The sequence below is a fragment of the Culex pipiens genome, chromosome 1 (assembly GCF_016801865.2).
Source record: "Culex pipiens pallens isolate TS chromosome 1, TS_CPP_V2, whole genome shotgun sequence".
NCBI classification, from domain to species: domain Eukaryota; kingdom Metazoa; phylum Arthropoda; class Insecta; order Diptera; family Culicidae; genus Culex; species Culex pipiens.
The window spans coordinates 16864706-16882712 of NC_068937.1; the positions used below are offsets into that span (position 1 = coordinate 16864706).

The 18007-nt window shown below is 42.6% G+C and overlaps 1 protein-coding gene across 10 annotated transcripts in view; it reads right to left on the minus strand.

The window, feature by feature from the left end:
• LOC120422439 (putative protein kinase C delta type homolog) overlaps positions 1–18007 on the minus strand; it is a 134726-nt gene that overhangs the window by 40661 nt on the left and 76058 nt on the right. For 5 of the 10 annotated variants that reach the window (XM_039585876.2, XM_052709077.1, XM_039585877.2 and 2 more), the window contains exon 2: positions 11820–17430. The exons of 4 other annotated variants lie outside the window; for them this stretch is intronic. In XM_039585876.2, the coding sequence (XP_039441810.1) occupies positions 11820–17214 (5395 nt within the window). In that variant the 5' untranslated portion in view covers positions 17215–17430. Of the gene's footprint in view, positions 1–11819; positions 17527–18007 lie in introns of those variants that run through there. One more of the 10 variants, XM_039585874.2, reaches the window with a different exon arrangement.

The following is an 18007-nucleotide window of genomic DNA, read 5'->3' on the forward strand; positions in this document are numbered from 1 at the left end:
TAAAGGTCCGATTTTTGCTCTCTTGAAAAGTAAATATGTGTTTTGATAAGTTCTACAAATGTCTAGAAGACACCAACTCGCTTCGACACAAGCCTGAGTTGATAAATTCAAAAAACTCATTTTTTCATAAACACTTCAACCTAAATTACAAAAATGGCTCTAGAAACTTCCCGTTTGAAGTTAGAGCTTTGTGCTCTTCAGCAAAGTTGCTCAGAATGGTGTTCTCTACAACTTTTCTCAAGACATTAAAGCGCTATCTCGTCATCTCGCCAAAATAAAAATTCTGAACCACCCTTAAATTTGGACCACCCTAATGTCCATCATACGAAAAGATGCCCCAATTGACCCTGATCCTTTGTTCCGAAGACACCAAAGCTCTAAATCTTAACGTGTGGCCGCTATCAATTTTGTCACGCTAGGTTTCGGTTTCGGACCACTGTGCAGTGCTGCCAGCCAAAACAAATCATTTTGAAAAAATAAAGGAAACAATTTATATTCAGAAGTAAAAACAAAGGGGTGTTTGAATATCCTCCTTTTTTCAAACAATCGAAACTTTTCCAGAAATTACTTTTTCGCTTTCAGAAATTTTGGTAATTTTTGGTTAAAAATCAGAAATAGTTTAAAAAATTTACAAAGTAAAGTTGTTCTTGAATTCATGGACATTGAAACTATCTTTTTTTGCAGTGAAATAATTGAAACGATGTCTTAGGATTTGTCTGAAAAAGTATTATGAAAAAAAGCTTTGTTGTTGTGTGCTTTACTATGATTTTATAATTTAAGGTACCGTAAACTGGGGTCAATCGGGACACATGGGGCGAATTGGAACAGCAGTTTTAACCATGTTGGAGCACAATATTTTGATTTTTCTGGTTGGTTTCAGATAGAACAGACTCAGACCAACAAAATGTGTACATCCATTTCCAAATTTAAAAGCTTTAAGTGCTCTAAAAACGGCTGTCCCTATCCAGACTGTAGTCCCGATTCGCCCCAGATTACGGTATGTTTTTTTTTGTAAATAATGATTTAAATCAAAAAGAGAGAGAAAATGTTTTCTTTATATCACACTCACTGTTTACCCAAAATTGGGTAGAGTGTAGGGTGATGCACAGCCCTGTTGTTTGACAGCTAGCTTGATTTTTTCTTGCGACCGAGCGACTGCCGGTTAGGACGGGCAGTAGGTTATGAGATCATTCCAAATAAAGTTTGCGGAGAATAAACGCGCGTTTTACAGTCCACAAAGTTTGATAACGTTTTTGACCCGCGAAAAGTCCGAAAAACACTCACACTTGAAATTACCAAAAATTAATAAAAAAAAACCGGTTTGAAAATTATAGAACGCGAAAATTCACAACAAAACGGAGTCGCACCTTTGGTTTGACCTTCGCCGGAAACGTGCACAGTTTAAGGTGCATCGCACCGGCGGCGGTGCGCACCAAATTCCTCTTCCTCCTTTTTAAGGGGGGGCTCATAAATTAAGGGAAAAATAGAAATTTCAACAATGACAGGTCGTGCCGCTCGCTGTAATATTATATTTTTACCCAGGCCACCGATTTTGGTCGTGTGTACTTTTACGGGAAGAATGGCTCGTCGGAAATACTCTGCCCAGCGTAGTCCGTCTCAAGCTGCAAACGTATTAATTACGCTAATTACCCTCACTCCCTTCGCTTGCCAGTATACCGCTTTCCCCTTAAATTTACGGTCAAGATTGTGGTGTTTGTGGACGTAGAAAAAGTTGGGTGCTTCTGTCCTTGAAGTTATTAATTTTTTGCGAAGGGGTTTTCCCGGTGGCCAAGTTCAAGGACATTGTAGAGAAAGGAATTTTGTTTACCTGGTTGGATCGTTGGAACTTTAATTGAAAAGCTTCAGTTTAGCTTCCGTCGTTTGTGGTGCGGATGTCCCCAAGTATGTGACTAATTAAAATGATTCATGATCTCGGGTTTAAAGGCACGAAGGAATGCTGATTATGATCTTATTAAGGCGGGCGTTTTGAATCTTAATTTGTTTTTAGATTAATTTAATAAGAGTACAAGGTTAAGATATTATATACTGTTTCTTTGTAAAGCTTTTTTTAATCTTGAAAATTTCAAAGGAAATCAGCGGTAAACGGTTTACCCTCTACTGCCAAATTTATATTTAATTTGGTTTTTTCACCGTGTGTTGGAAGTCGTTTTGAATAATTCTTGATCTAATAGTAACTTAAAATTTCTCGCTTTATGTTTCTCTTCAAAATTAAGTTTTTTTCTCAGTTCTTTGTTAGTTTAGTTAAAATAGCTATTTTTAATGGATTCAGTGTCTTTCTTAATTTATTTAAGTATTCTTTTCCAATTTTTACTTAATTTGCACAGTTTTGGCGTTATTGCCCTCTTAGAAGAATTTTTAAAATCTGTATATTTTAAAATAGATTTTTTGATCTATTTGGTGTACTTGGCTAGGTGGTAAAACTATGACCTCAAATGACTTTAATTCTAAAACTTTTCACCAAACATAATACGATGAAAAGTTGCCATTTGCAAGTTTTGGATTTCTTTAAGTTATTTTTTTTATATCTTTAAAAAAATAATTAAAGAGATAGAATCGGAGTTTGATTATAACACTGCTTTTTTAGTGTGAAAAAGCCAAACATTTTATAATAATTACAGAAAAGTTAATACAAAATGTGCATATAACAAAAACTTAGCTAAATAAATGTAAATAAAAATACAAAAAGTAAAAGAAGAAAAACATATTACTTAAAATTTAAAAAAAAACCTAAACATCTTCGAAAAAACAAATGTGGCATTAGAAGGTTGACATTTGTAACATTCAAAACATATCCAACAATGCTTTTTTTTACAGTGCGTTATTTCGTCCACTTAGTTTCTGTTCCATCACATAGGTACCTTCCTCAATCTTCACCAAAGCAGTTACACAAAATAAACAACAACAAAATAATTAGAAATTTTATAATCAAGAATAATTTTTAAAAAGGGCAAAAACTCTGGTTTTTGACATACTCAAATATTTACATCTGAAGTGGATTTGAAAATTTTAAAATAAATTTAAAAAAACGAAGGCTAATTAGGAATTGAGGAAACCTCATTTTTCCTGTTTTTTTTTTTCAAATTTTTGCATAGCCATATCTCAGCAACCAAAGCTTGCAAAGGCCGTATCAAGAAAGCTCAGCTTCTAGAAAATATTTTTTCATAATTGAAAAACTGATACTTTTTCGAAAAAGATAATTCAACCGGTGCATTTTATTAAAATTTATTAAAATTATGGTTTTTAAATTTAATTTTTAATGAAAAAATTAAGTTTTTTTTAACTTTTTAAAAACTTTCTAAAACATACTATTTTTTCAGAAATATATTCACTTGGTCAAAGATGTTTTGCCCCTAAATATATAAAAAAATTAAAGTAGTAGTTAGAAAATTATATGGACAAACTGAGGATGCAAAATGGCTTATTAGGGCATACGGAAGGCACCCAAAAAGATTCAGCCAGATTCAAAAATGCAAAAATCAGTTGACTAAAATATCAGGACTTTTTGGAAAAGTTCATGTCCCTTAGTTAAGGAGTCAAAAATGATAACTTTTTGTAAAAATGTAACTTAAATAAAATTATTCTAAACAAAAAATGTATAACATTCGTTCCTCTCCAAAAACTAAGAATTATCAGCAATTCCCCACGAAAACAGCATGATTCGAAATAAAAGTTCTCCGATCGAGCTCAATTTTTTTCTGGGGGATCCTTGTCCGAAATAATTAGACCCGTATTTTTTTGTTTGGCCATTAGGGTGACCTACGCCGTGTTAGGGTGGTTCGAAAAATGGCAATTTCCGTAGATTTTCGCAAAAACCACTTTTTTCAAAAAGTCATATCTCCGCGCCATTTCATCCGATTATAAGCTTTCCTAGACGCAAAAGAAAGGTGATTAGTTTGGCTATTTGGGAAAAATAGTAAGACGTTTCAAAAATCATTTGAAAAGGTCGTATGAAAACTTAAAATGCTGTTTTGAAGGTCTCGGGACCAAAGAGCATATGTCTGAAAATATTTTTATCGGATTCCTCGGAAAATTTCACATGACATATCAAAAAATGGTGAAGTTATGTTTTCGATACTCTGAGATACGATTTTTTGAAAATAAAGACTGGTTTTTATGACGCGCCACGCGCAAAATTGAGAAAATGACGAAAACGGGAAAAAATCGACTTTTTTCACTAAAACTGCGATAACTTTAAAATTTCAGCGATGACATATAGATGTTATGGTACCAAAAGTTGCGTCTTTTTATTACAAAAATATTTTCAGACATAGGCTCTTTGGTCCCGAGACCTTCAAAACAGCATTTTTTGTTTTCATTCAACCTTTTCAAATGTTAAGCTAGATTTTTGAAACTTCTTACTATTTTTCCCAAATAGCCAAACTAATCACCTTTCTTTTGCGTCTAGGAAAGCTAAAATCGGATGAAATGGCGCGGAGATATGACTTTTTGAAAAAGTGGTTTTTGCGAAAATCGACGAAAATTGCCAAACAAAAAATACGGGTCTAATTATTTCGGCCAAGGAACCCCCAGAAAAATTTTGAGCCCGATCGGAGAACTTTTTTTTTCGAATCATGCTGTTTTCGTGGGGAATTGCTGTTATTTGGAAAATTTAACATAAAGTTAGTCTGTATTTTTAACCATTTTAGCACCAGTGCTCCACACAAATTGTCACTTTAAATTGAATTTTTTTCAAAAACTTATAAATTAATCGACCTAAATAATTCGTCTTGCTGATAGTCACTAAACTTTAACCTAATTTGATCAAATCGTAAACGTTTACGTCACAAAAGTTAAAAAAATCAACTTTGTTTTGGGTAAGTTGGTGTGAGGAAGAGGTTAAATTTTAATGGAGACGCATGATACTTTCTACTTAATTTTGTTTAATATTGAACAACCAAGCGTCTCCTCCAAAATTTTCTCAAGGGTCATGTTTGAAACGTAATAAAAAGCTTTTCTTTCTCAATTTCTTTAATAAATTAAAAAATGCAGCAAATTTGAAGTGAAAAGGGTTTTTAAATGAAAGTTAATTTTTATTTTGGTAATTTCAAAATAATCCCTACAAAAACACCAGAAGTCGGTGCACCTCACCGATTGGCCCACAGGTGCGATAAACAAGAGTGTTTCCAAACCACCCACGCCCCACAATTTTCCACTCAAAACGGCCCCACGAGTAAACACACTTAGAACTATGGAATTCACGTTTAATTGAGAATTGCGAAATAAACACTTGCAAGACCATTACCGGTCAGGCGTGGAATATTAAGGAAATTGGCTTTTAAACGGAGGGAGGAGGTTATTTAGGGTAGCACCCCGTGTACGTTTTTATGGGTACTTGTGTGAGAGCAGACATAATACTGCGTTGTTTTTCCTCCCTCAAAAAATTACAAAAATAATTTTGAAATAAAAAAAAATCAACTCCTTGCAGTCTTAAAATTGCCTGCATCATTAACTTCGGCTCGCACGCTAAATGGGAACTAAGCGATGTTTTTAACGCGCCGCTGAAAGGTGCAAATTGGCTGAAAATTACACGCCAAGTTGTGTTTGTGCAGGGGAAATTTTGTCTGTGGCAAGACACAATTAAAAATGCAGGTTCGCGCAGACAGAATCAAGTGGCCAAGTGACGTCAATTGAAAACCCACCCCAGTGCATCTGGTTTTCTCATCTTTGAGGGAAAATCGATGAGTGGCATTTCACGGAAAAGTTATTGGACTGTCCGAGTGCACGATCTTTGCTATTTCGATGCAAATATTGGCAACACTGTGCTACCTTGCCATCAATCACGTGTAGTTTGAAGTCAAGGAGCGGGATTTCCTGGTTCCGGCAGTGTTTTGCACTTTGAAATTGTACATTTTTTCAACATTTTTTAGAAACTCTGAATCTGTCAAAACTTTTTAGTTTGTAAACAAAGTTTCCTGCAATTGAACACCACCTTCATGAAAGACTGTATATCATAAGCACTCGCGATCTTTGATTGCATTATTGTGAGTGCATCACTCCGTCCCACGAAAACCAAAACAAAAACAAACGAACAATAGACCGTGCCAGGAAAACCAAAACATAAACAAAGTCAGCTTCCATCGGAGTGACAGAGTCAGAGATAGCGATTTTGACAACCGCACCACTACACACTCAATCGCGAGTACCTTAGGTAGAAAGCAATGACCTTCATGGATGCCAGTCCTTGGTTTGACAGGTAGGCAAACTGTCAAACACGAAAAGTGTTTGCTTTCAAACAAAGTTTGATGTAGTGTAATACCTTCCTAATTTTTTCGGCAATCCCCTAATGAAAAGTATCTTTTCCTCTCAGTAAAAGGTGCGTTCAATTTTGACACGCCACTTTAGACCAATAAATCACAATTCCACGAAAAGCAGCGTCCATTCACACACACTCTTTGACAGGTCCCTGCGGACCTCTAGGAAGTGTCTGCTTAATTTTTTTTCATCAGTTTTTGCTCGCTGAAAATGGCCACCTGTCACTCTGTTGGCGGAGGAAACGCCGAAGAGGGGGGCAGGCACCAAATTACGCGGCGTTGAACCTCGGCGCGCTATAATTAGCGCGGAACAACGTCCAAATTTAAATTCACTGTCAACACCCTCGTTTGCAATGATTTTTTTTTCGGTGTATATTTTCTTGAAACGGCCTAACCTGCCAATGTCTCTCCCCTCTCCTCTACCAGAGAGTTATTTTTGGACCGATTAATTTGCTCCAGCTCGGCTGGTGTTGCCTCCAAAAACACATCCGGACTCGAAATTGAGACATTTCAGCGGAAATTGTAAACGTCACCTTGCATCAGTGTCGTCGGAACGGTGCGCGATTTTCCTTGAACTCGATCGAATTGGCCGTGGATGGCACGTGCGATAGCGTTGAGCATGTATTTGTGAAGACACTGCTGGTTTGAACCTTGCAGTTTGACACTTGTTCATCCCAAATCAAATCAAAACAAACGGAACCAGAAATGAGTAAATGGAGCAACTGTCAGATTTGAGTGAATTTCACTCAGAACTCATTGAAAGTTGAGTGAAATTCCCAAATTTGACAGCTGCCCGATTTAAGCACTTCTGAGAAGGTGCGTTTTCGATGAAAACATAGAAGAAATTCATCCAAATCTGACGTTTGACTTCGAAACTTATTTCTGAGTATGTTCGATTAAGACGGAAACCAATTGTTTCACAAATAACAGAGTTCAAAGAACTGAAGTAGTAATGCCCAACACGAGTATCCAAGCAAGCATTTTCAATTTTCAAAACAAATCGCTCCTGAAACATTCCAGAACAACAAACATTCCCTCTCGCGCACACCTCCTAAATCGAACAAAATTTAAACTCACTTTCATCTTGTGCAAACAAAACGTCAGCTTGGCGCCTCGCCGCGCTGGATTGCTGGTCAAAATCGACCGACTGTCAGAATGGGGCAGGTGTTAATTGCGCCAGCAGTTCTAAAATTACGTGTATTCAAGACCAATTTGTATTGCGCGAAATCCAAACACATGTGCGCGGCGGCGTACGACTGCGCGTGGGTGTGTCTAATTACGGAAAATTTTCGTGTATTTAAATGCTGTGATCGTGTTTTAGATTGCATCTGGAAGTGCCGATCAGGGCCTACCTGTTGGAGCGAGCTGTCAAACTTTCTCCAAAATTACTCATTTTTGACCACCACTAAACAAGTTTTCTAACTTATCTGTCTATCATCTAAGATCTGTCGAACTGTCAAACTTTTCAAGAATTACTCACTTATGAGTGGTCGATAATGCACTTTTTATGAACAAGTTTTCTTACTTATTTTTAGGTAAAATTCATTCCCATTTAAAATTACACATATACGTCAAACTATACGCACGTTCAAAATCACCCAGTTTGTTTAAAAACCGAACCTACTCTAAAATGAGTAAATAGGGCATCTGCCAAAATTTCAACGAAAACTGAGTGAAATTCTCCCAGATTTGAGTGAAATTTGCTCATATCTTAAGGAGCCATTACGCTACCATAAACAAACAAAGAAACTTGCACTTTTTCGTGTTTGACAGTTTGCCAAACTCGCAAACTTGTTTACGGCAAACTCGCAAACAAGGCAAACTGTAAGCAGGCTGACGTTTGTACAAAAAAATCCAGACAAACAAACAAAGCAGGCAAACTGGTAAACTGTCAAAAAGTGTTTGTTTGTTTGTCGTAGTGTAATAGCTCCTTTACATATTCTCTCTTTCTTCATTTTATCTTTTCTGAGTTCGGGATTGATATAAACTGAGTGACGGATTTATTCAAATTTCGCCAAATCCAAAACTACTTGGAAACGAGTTTTCATAATGTTTTGGGTGAATTACACTCAATTTGGAGTACATTTTAATGGAATCTCGAATAAAAATTGCATGGTTTCGTTAAAAACGAGTTTGTGAAAATCTCGCTCAGATCTGAGTAAATTTCACTCAGTTTTCGCAAAAACTCTGAGTGAAATTCACCCAAGTCTGACCTTTGGGCGCACAACTTATTCTCGAGAGAGTATGGATTTGGCTAAACTTAGTGATTTTCGATGTGCGTGTAATCATAAATTTTCATTAATTTGACTCAAGTCTGTGTGAAACTATTTCAAACTGCCAGCAAAATTTACTCCAAATTGACGTGCAGTATTCATCTGAGAAAAACTCGCATAATTTATGAATTCATAAAAATGATTTTTTCCCATTTCAAACTCGAGTTAAGCGCTGCACGCTCATAATAAAGCACACTTTTCTGATCTATTTTCACATAGATTTTGTCAATACAGAAACGTATCAAAAATATGTTTTTTGAGTAATTTTTGGGTAAACCGCTTTCAACCTAAGTAGTTTGGGCTAGCACAAATTTTTATTCAAAGTTTTTGTCCCACAAAATGCTTTATACAGTTTCAAAATTGTGGTACAGTAAAGTAATTGCTAATTATCAATGATTTTACAAAAAAAAAAATTCAAATTGTCATGATTTTTTTTCTGTGGCCGCTACAATTTAAATATACGTTAAAATTCAAACAAAAATCAATAAATTTTGCATTGACCTCATTCGAGTGTGTAAAAAATTGTTTCTTAATTCGAGTAGTTGTTGTTGTTGATTTATTTATTTCTGGCAGCTTTAACCTTCTTGGTCATTCGCTGCCCTAGTTCGAGTAGAATTTTCTAATAATTTAGTATAATTTACCATGGGTGAATAAAAATTACTCAGGAATGAGTTAAATTGAATGAGCGTGCGGTTATTATTTTGAAAAAAAAAAAAAAATGCAAAGTCAATTTACACGAACATCATGTTACGCTGAAGTTTTGTTCTCCTTTGAACAATCAATTCTAGTTCAAATTTAATAGCTTTTGAAAAAAATTAGAACGATGCCGTTCAACCTCAATCCTCAATTTGTCACTCGCATTATTAAAAAGTGCACATTTTCATGAACTTTTTTTTTTTTTTATTCAGACTCCGTCAAAACAGTTTTTCAATTTAAATGTTGATTAATATTTAGGTCAAATTGAAGTGAATATCACCAGAGTCAGTTTTCAAAAATGCTAGTACAGTTTTAAAAACTTGTTTTCGAATAGATTCGAATTTTACGATAGCTGATTGAAAATTATCTACTCAAAAATAAGTAGTTTTGGATGACCGTGGACCGGTGGATAATTTGAACTCAATATAAATAAAACAAACACTCTAATTTCAAATCACTCATTATTTTCTTCTTACAACACCAAGCATCCTCAGAATAAGTAAATTGGGTGATGCTCGAAGTGATTTGTTTACATTTTATCGACTCTCCCCTCAAACGTCAAAACAAACAAAATTGCTGACAGTTTTTTTGCGTCGAAGATTGGCTCGGAATTTACCTCGGAATTTACATAATAGTTCTGCCTGTCCAAATGCTTTAGCGCTCTTTGCATTTTTTTTCAAAATAATGTAAACAAACGTTTTTTGCTTCGTTATTTGATGACAATCCGGGGGGATGGCAACCCTATTCCGACCAAAGCAAACTGACAACAGTCGACATTAGCACGGTTGTCAAATGAGAGCCCACAACAAAAGCACTAGCTGTCAAATGGTAGCCCATAACAAATCATTGTTTGGGTTTTTGATTTTCAAATTTTCCGCAATTAAAACGATAAATTCCTAAAAAAAAAAACACGTGAATTGTGTTGCTGATGGCAAATTCTATCATATTCTTGTAGATTCCATCCCAATATTGGCTGAAAATTCATATCGAAAAAAGTGATTTTTCTGTTTACCTTTTTTTGCTTTTTTTCTTTTGGTCGACAAAACAGTGCGCCCGTACACTCAGAATCGGCATCACCCATTTTCCAGTTTGCTTTTACACATTTGCATGGGACTTTTGAGTTCAACCAGGATAACACACTTCGTGTAACCATAGTAATATGTATAATACTGATTGTTAGTGTTTGTTTTCTGAACTTCCAAGATGGCGTCTTCTTCGCTACCCCCTGTGACAACCAGACCTTGACAGTGCAATGAACATGAAAATAGAGGTAACGTTAAATGGTACTTGATAGCCGTCTATGATTATGACAGGTAGAAAAATCGATGATCTTATGAAAAATTTCACCTACAAAGACCATATTTTTACGGGAAACTGGTTCTGGCCAATGGAAAAAAGTGTCCCAAATTGCACCTCATCGGTGCAGCAGCAGCTTACGGTCAAATCTCCGCTACCACGGCGGCGTGGATGGCCATTTTGCACGTCAGCGGTGACATTGAACTTGACATTAATTCCTTGCAACCACTTAAACTTGGCTTCCTCCGTCCGCCCGTCGTTTGCTTAATTCAGTGCTCCTTTCCCCCGTGAATCCCCTCCAATTTCCACTTGCAAGTTTTCACCACCCCTAAACCTAGTCTAGTGGTTGTAAATGTGTGGTGTGGTTTTATTGCAGTTACGAGATATGATCGCTCGGGGGGTACACCGGTGCTGTCAACACCTACAAGTGTCGACAGGGAGGGGTGCAAGATTTAGGAAATCCCGTGCCCCGGAAATCGTGACTTTCGCTAACAGGTTGATGTTATAATCTAGATGTCGCGAAGCGACATAGACGCCCTTGCTTGGATCGTGTTGCGCAACACGCGATCGCGTAACAATACTTTCGTCCCAGCATGTCTGCCAACACAGCAGGTTTGCTGGCAGCGCATCCAACAATGAGCAATTCAAAGAATGTCAACCCCCGCTACACAGTTCGTCACCCTCATAATCCACACGCCATCACACTTCCTCAACGAGGCTACTACGATGCCGATCGAAGTTGGCAACTTTGAGTCGCAACAACAACACCGCGGCAGGTTGCTGCATGCATCAAACGCGAAAACCAAAACAAGCTGCGTTGCAACTGTTGTGACCGATTGGCAAATAAACAACCTGACAATGTAAACAACACCGCGCTCGGCGGCGGACGCTATTTATAGGTTAGAAATTCGACAGAACTCGATCGATCGCGACCGGCTGCTTCCACGCAGACTTCCGGCCAACGGAACTAAACAAAATCTCGCACACAGGAAGCGCTTGTTTACGCAAGTTGCGCGCGCGGTTGATTGTCCGCCGCAGGCGGTTGCGCAACTTTTTGGCGAGGATCTGACGCGCTGAGTCACAGAGACGCGATCGATTATAAATACTAATTGTACTCGCGCGCTCTGAGGTTGCCACGTCAGCAGTTGAGGGAGGCAGCGCGAGGTAGAAAAGGTGAAAGACGTTCCGTCAACTCGACACATCAAAGGGAACCGATCGCGCGACGCGCGATCGATGAATCGATGTTCCAACCCTGGCTGGCAAGATCACGCGAGACACTTACCCATGGCTTTCTTGGGGCTGATTGGGGCCGTGCCACCGCCGTAGAAGCCGGAATCGTGGCTGCTGGTGCTGGTGCTGCGCACCTCATGGTTGACCAGGTTCTTGTTGTTCTCGTCGTCTTCCTCTGTTCCGGCTGATGCCGTAGTTGTTCCAGCCGCAGCGCTGTCGTTGTTGTTCTCATCCTTGGTCGAGCACTTGCTGCTCGGCGGTTCCGAGTGCAGCGGAATCACCATCGGATTGTCGTAAATATCATCACTCTTCTTGCCCTTGGGGGCCACCACCACTTTCTTCTTGCCGGCCCCGCGGCTACTGTTCACACTGCTGTCGGTGTTGATGTCCGACGAGCCACCCGCCGTAGATGCCGTGCCGGACGAGGTCCGGTCCGTGGTCGACCCCGTTCCGGACTCGTCCTCGCTGGCACTGCTGCTACTGCTGGTGAGGTCCGCCTTCCGGTTGTGGCCGTGGCCGTGCCGCTTCACCTTCCAGAGCGGCCTCGGCCGGGCCACCAACACGATCGGCGACTTCTCCTCCTTGGCGTAGCATTTGCGCATCTGGTCAAAGTTCAGCTTGACCCGCTTCTGCGGGTCAAACTTCTTCTTCTGCTCCGGCTTGTCGTTCGCCATATCTTCCTCCTCCTCCGATGACCAGTCGTCCTCGATGCCGGAAAACGAAGTCTCCGACTCACTTTCCTCCTCACTACCCTCACTGCTACTGCTGGAAGAGTACTTCTTCGCTTGCGGATTTCCCGATTTGTTTACCACAACCGCGCCCGTCGACACTTGCTCAGCAACTGATCGCGTACCTGCACTCACAGCCGATAGATCCGACACGGCGCCAAATTTATTCTTCGTCAATTTCAACCCCGCTGCATCAGTCGCGCCGCTATCAATCGGCTTCTTCCCATTCGGCTGCTTGTTGTTGTTGTTGACCGGAAGCGTCTTCTTCGCCGCCTCCGTCAGCGTCGCCTGTTGGCACTTTGCGCACTCCTTCACTTCCACCTCGAGCTTCACGCCCATGTTCAGCGTGATCTGGTTCACCTTTGCTTTCATTTTTTCGACGTTTTCCTGCGCTTTCCGGCGCTGTTCCGCTTCGGCGGTGACCTTGGCGGCGGTTTCTGCCCCCTCCGACTTGGGCCGCACGACCTTGATCACCTTTTTCACCACCACGATCTTCGTCTTCTTCGGTGGCGAATCGACTTCGGTCGTCTTCGTCGTCGTTGCAGGTTCAACGGCCGCCTGCGGCTCGGTTGACGCTTTTTCTTCCTGCTTTTTGACAGCCGGTTTCTTTACAGCGGTTGCCGCTGGAGCGGCGAGGGCGAGCTTGCGCTCGGCTTCGGCGGCCATGTTGGGTGCCACTGCTTTGATGATCTCCTTCGGAGATAGCTTCTGATTGATTAGCTTTTTCGGTTCTTCGGCTGGTTTCAGCAATGTTGCTGGTTTCTTCGCCGGTTCCTTCACTTCCGGTTTCAAAACTTCCTGAACTGCACTTTGAAGTGCCTTTTTGATCACACCGACCTTTGGTAGCTCCTTGGGTGCGTCTTCCGGTTTCTTGCTGACGTCAGCTTTCTTCTCTTCTTGCTTGACGTTTTCATCAGTTTTTGTCAGACTTTTCGGCTTCGGTTCTTCTGGAACGACACTCGTTTTCGGTTCTGGAACGACCTTTCTTTGACCTTGAGGTGATTCTACCTTCTTAACCTCCTTCTTTTCATCAGCTACTGGAAGTTGAGGTTTGTCTTCAACCTTCTTCAACACTTCCGGTGTTGGTTTTGCTTTGCTAGGTTCTGGAACGATCTTTCTTTGACCTTGAGGTGATTCTACCTTCTTAACTTCTTTCCTTTCATCAGCAATCGGAAGATGAGGTTTGTCTTCCGCTTTCTCCGCCACCTCCGGTGTTGGCTTTGTTTTGCTAGGTTCTGGAACGACCTTTCTTTGACCTTGAGGTGATTCAGCGTCTTTCTTGCTACCAACTTCTGAAGCTTGAGGTACCTCCTTCACCGGCGTCACCTCAAACGCCTTCTTCGGCGTTGGCTCCGTCACCGCTTCGACCACCTTCAACTCCTCGTCCGGTTTAGGCCACTGTGGCATCGCCGCCGCTCCAGCTTTATCCGGTGGCGACTGCATCTTCTTCGTAACGATGCAGCTATTCTTCGGTGCGTCCTCCTCTTCAGCTTCGCCCTCCTCGTTGAACTGGAGCAGCACGAGCTGGTTGCGGCGGGCAATGTCCTGCTTGCGCCGCGCGAACGACACCGTCTCGCGGGTGTTGATGGCGCTCCAGAAGTCCTCCTCGGGTTCGACGGCCGGCAGTCTAAGGTCGGTGGAGGTTTTCTTGCGCACTGCAGGTTTAAGGATTGGTTTAGGCTTGGGGGTTTCCTCGGACTTTGCGGGTTCCGCGGTGAGCATTGTAGTGAGCGCGAGTTTGGTCTTTGGGGAGTCTGGTTTGGGGGGTTCCAGTGGGGTTTTGGGTATGGCGATGTCGGATGGTTTTGAAGGTAGTTTTTGTTGATTAAGCTTGGGGGATTCAGGTTTAGGGACTTGAGGAACTTCAGGACTTGTCTTAATTTTGAGAGCTGCTTCGATCTGCTCCATAGCTGTCATTTGTTTGACTGGTTTCGTAGATTCTTCCACCTTCTTGTCTGCCGAAGTTCCTTGGCTTTTCTTCAGCTTGAGAGCTGCTTCTATCTGATCCATAGCCGACAGTTCTTTGACAGCATTCTTTTCTGTTGTTGTTTCTTGGTTTTGCTTCTTCGGTTGATCATCCGATTTTAGTTTCAGAGCAGCTTCTATCTGCTCCATAGCTGTCATTTGTTTGACGGGTTTCTTTTCTGCTGCTTGATCAGCAGCTTTTAGTTTCAAAGCAGCTTCTATCTGATCCATAGCTGACAGTTCTTTGGTGACTTTCGTCGGTTGTTCTACCTTCTTGTCTGCCAAAGTTTCTTGGTTTTGCTTCTTAGGTTGATCAGTCGCTTTCAGTTTGAGAGCGGCTTCTATCTGTTCCATAGCTGACAGTTCTTTGACAACCTTCGCTGGTTGTTCTATCTTCTTTTCTTGGCCAGCTTTCAGTTTGAGAGCGGCTTCTATCTGATCCATAGCTGACAGTTCCTTTGTGACTTTCGTGGATGGTTCCACCTTCTTTTCTGCAGTTGGTTCTTGACTCTGCTTCTTTGGTTGATCGACTGCTTTTAGCTTGAGAGCCGCTTCTATCTGATCCATAGCTGTCATTTGTTTGACAGGTGGTTCCACCTTCTTTTCTTGGTTTTGCTTAGTTGGTTGATCAGCCGCTTTTAGTTTCAGAGCGGCTTCTATCTGATCCATAGCTGACATTTCTTGCGTGACTTTCGTGGATGGTTCCACCTTCTTGTCTGTCGTTGATTCTTGACTTTGCTTCTTAGGTTGATCAACCGCTTTCAGTTTAAGAGCAGCTTCTATCTGATCCATAGCTGACAGTTCCTTTGTGACTTTCGTGAGTTGTTCCACCTTCTTGTCTGTTGTTGATTCTTGAATTTGCTTCTTAGGTTGCTCTGCAGCTTTCTGCTTCAGAGCTACTTCTATCTGATCCATAGCTGACAGTTCTTTCGTGACTTTCGCGGGTTGTTCCACCTTCTTGTCTGTTGTTGATTCTAGACTTTGCGTCTTAGGTTGCTGCTTCAGAGCCGCTTCTATCTGATCCATTGCTGACAGTTCCTTTGAGACTTTTTTGGTTGGTTCCACCTTCTTGTCTGTTGGTTCTTTAACAACCTTCGCAGCTGCTTCCGTCTTCTTCACCGCTGACGCTTCTTGACTTTGCTTCTTTACAGTACTCGCTTCCTGATCCACTTTCTTTTCCGATGGACTAACTTTCTTCCCAATCGCTGGCTTGACCTGCTCCGCAGCCCTGCTTTCAGTCTTTTCCGTTGACACGCTCGACTTTGCTTCCTCAGTCTTCTGTTCGATGCTTTCCGGGGGAAGCTTGCGCTCGCTCAGCTTCGACAGCTTCTCGATGCGCTTCAGCAAGTCCTGTGTCTTTTTGCGCTCGGCCAGCTCGCCCGGTTCCAGCTGCTTCGGCTTCGGTTCTGGAACCGTTTCCACCGGGGGTGGTGTCTTTTGTTCGGGAGTCGCCTCCGCGACGGCTTTCTTTTTCTTCTTGGGTAGCTTGAAGACGGTGGACTCCTCGATGAGTTCGACCTCGGCGAGTAGTTTCGGGGTGAGGAGGGTGGACTCGATTGTGGGGCTGTCGGCGGTGATTTTGAGCGTGGGTTGGTCGTAGATGACGTTGTTGTCGGTGTCGATTTTGGGGAGGGGTTTGGTGCGGGTTCGTTTGATTTTCTTCTGTTTCTTCTTGTCCGGGAAGTCGGCGCCGGACTCGATGATTTGCTGTTCGAGCGCTTCCTTGAGGCGCTCCTCGAGGTTTCCGTCCATGATGCCGTTGGCTTTGTGGAGTTCCGCTTGGAACTGGGCGATTTCGTCCTCGATGATCTGGGAGGCGCGCCGGCGGAGTTCGCCGGCGTTGAGGCCGTCGTCCAGCTTGTCGGAGTTGATGTCGGCGCAGATTTCGTGGAAGCTGGGCACCTGGCTCTTGCTCTTGCGTCGACTTACGGTGCCGCGCCGTTTGAGGACGGGGGATTTGTAGACGATTTCTTCGAGCGGGAGCGTGCCTTCGTCGTCCCGGATGAGATGTTTCTCCAGCAGGAGTTCGCCGGGGCTTTTGATGGGTTCGGCTTTTTTCGGGTTGAGGGAGAGTTCTTCGCGGAACTGGTCCCGCCAGGAGGTTGTCTTGGGTTGAGGTTCCCGGAAGAGCATGTCTTCTTCGAAGGAGTTTTCCGGGGTAGTTCGGCGAGGGGACTTGCGCTCGGTGCTTCCGCGACTTCCGCGAGATCCTCGGCTACCGCGGGATTTGCTACGGGCACGGATGGTGTTGAGCCGGACTACGGTTCGGTTCCGGTTGATGGCGGAGCGGGCCTTACGTTGCTCGTTCCGCTCGATGAGTTCCTGCTCGCGGACACTGATCGGAAGGGAGGACAGAGTGTTATTGTTGGGATCGGGCGATACGGACGAGGACGAGGGGGAGCTGTAGCGGTCCCGTGCCGGGGTGTATCGACTGGCGGACACGTCAATGTCCGCGGTGTTGATGATCCGGCGTGGCTTCTGGTAGGTCGGTGAGGTGTGTATCGGGATGAACTTTGGTGAGTTGACCCGCGTGAGGGCGCTGATGCGCGACCCGATGAGGGGTGATTCCGTGATGGGGGTGAGCTTCGGAATGTACCCGCGCGAAAAGGACGGCGTCCGGGTCGCGGTGATCGGACTCTGGTAGCCCCGCGACACCCCCACGTAACTCGGCGGGATGTACGTGCTGGCGATCGGGGTCGGCACGATCGGCGTATTGCCGAGGTAGTTGTGGTACAACTCGGAGTACAGCGGCATCTTCTTGTACGGGTGTTGTCACTCAAAGCTCATAACAATGCGCGCACTTCCCAGAACTGCGCGCCCCGTGCGTCACGCTCTAGATCTTCACCTTATTTTGCACGAAACTTTTGTTTTATCTTCTTCTTGCTCCTCTTCTGCTTGTGTGAGTGTGGACACTTTTGTCAGCTAGGTGTCGCACTCATCACACTTCACAATTACGGCCAGGCTCGGCAGCTACGGGACGATCGAAAAATCATTTTTTCAGCGAAAACGAAAAAAAACACACACTTTTGAACTCGGTCAGCCGCCCCGTCGGAACTTCATATTTCACTTAAAATAAACGCGCAAATGAGACCGTTTTGAGATTCAGAGAGAGAGAGAGGAACCATCAGCTGGTTCTTGACCGACGTCGTAACCGTAGTGTTGTCTTGTGCCACGATCATCAAAGCTTTCGTTACCTTTAGCATTATTTGCCTTGTCATCAAAGCAAACACTGCTAGTAAGGTCAACTTCAAATCGATATCTGTCAAACGAAGAGTTCAAAAGCCTTTGTTATTGTTTAGCATAATGATTTCAAATTGTTTGGAAACGTCAAAACTTGCAACAGGAAAGCACCACAACGACTCGAAGAAGATCGCGGACAGATCTCCCTCTCCCTCTCTCTCTCTCCCAGCCCGTATCCAGGAGCATCCACGAGAGGGCGCGCGCGAAAGTGAAAATTATTTAAAATATTTTCTTCTGGCCACAGGCACCGTGGTCGTCGTTTCGCGACAGGCCACTTGTCCCACACACAAACACAAACGCGGTTCCC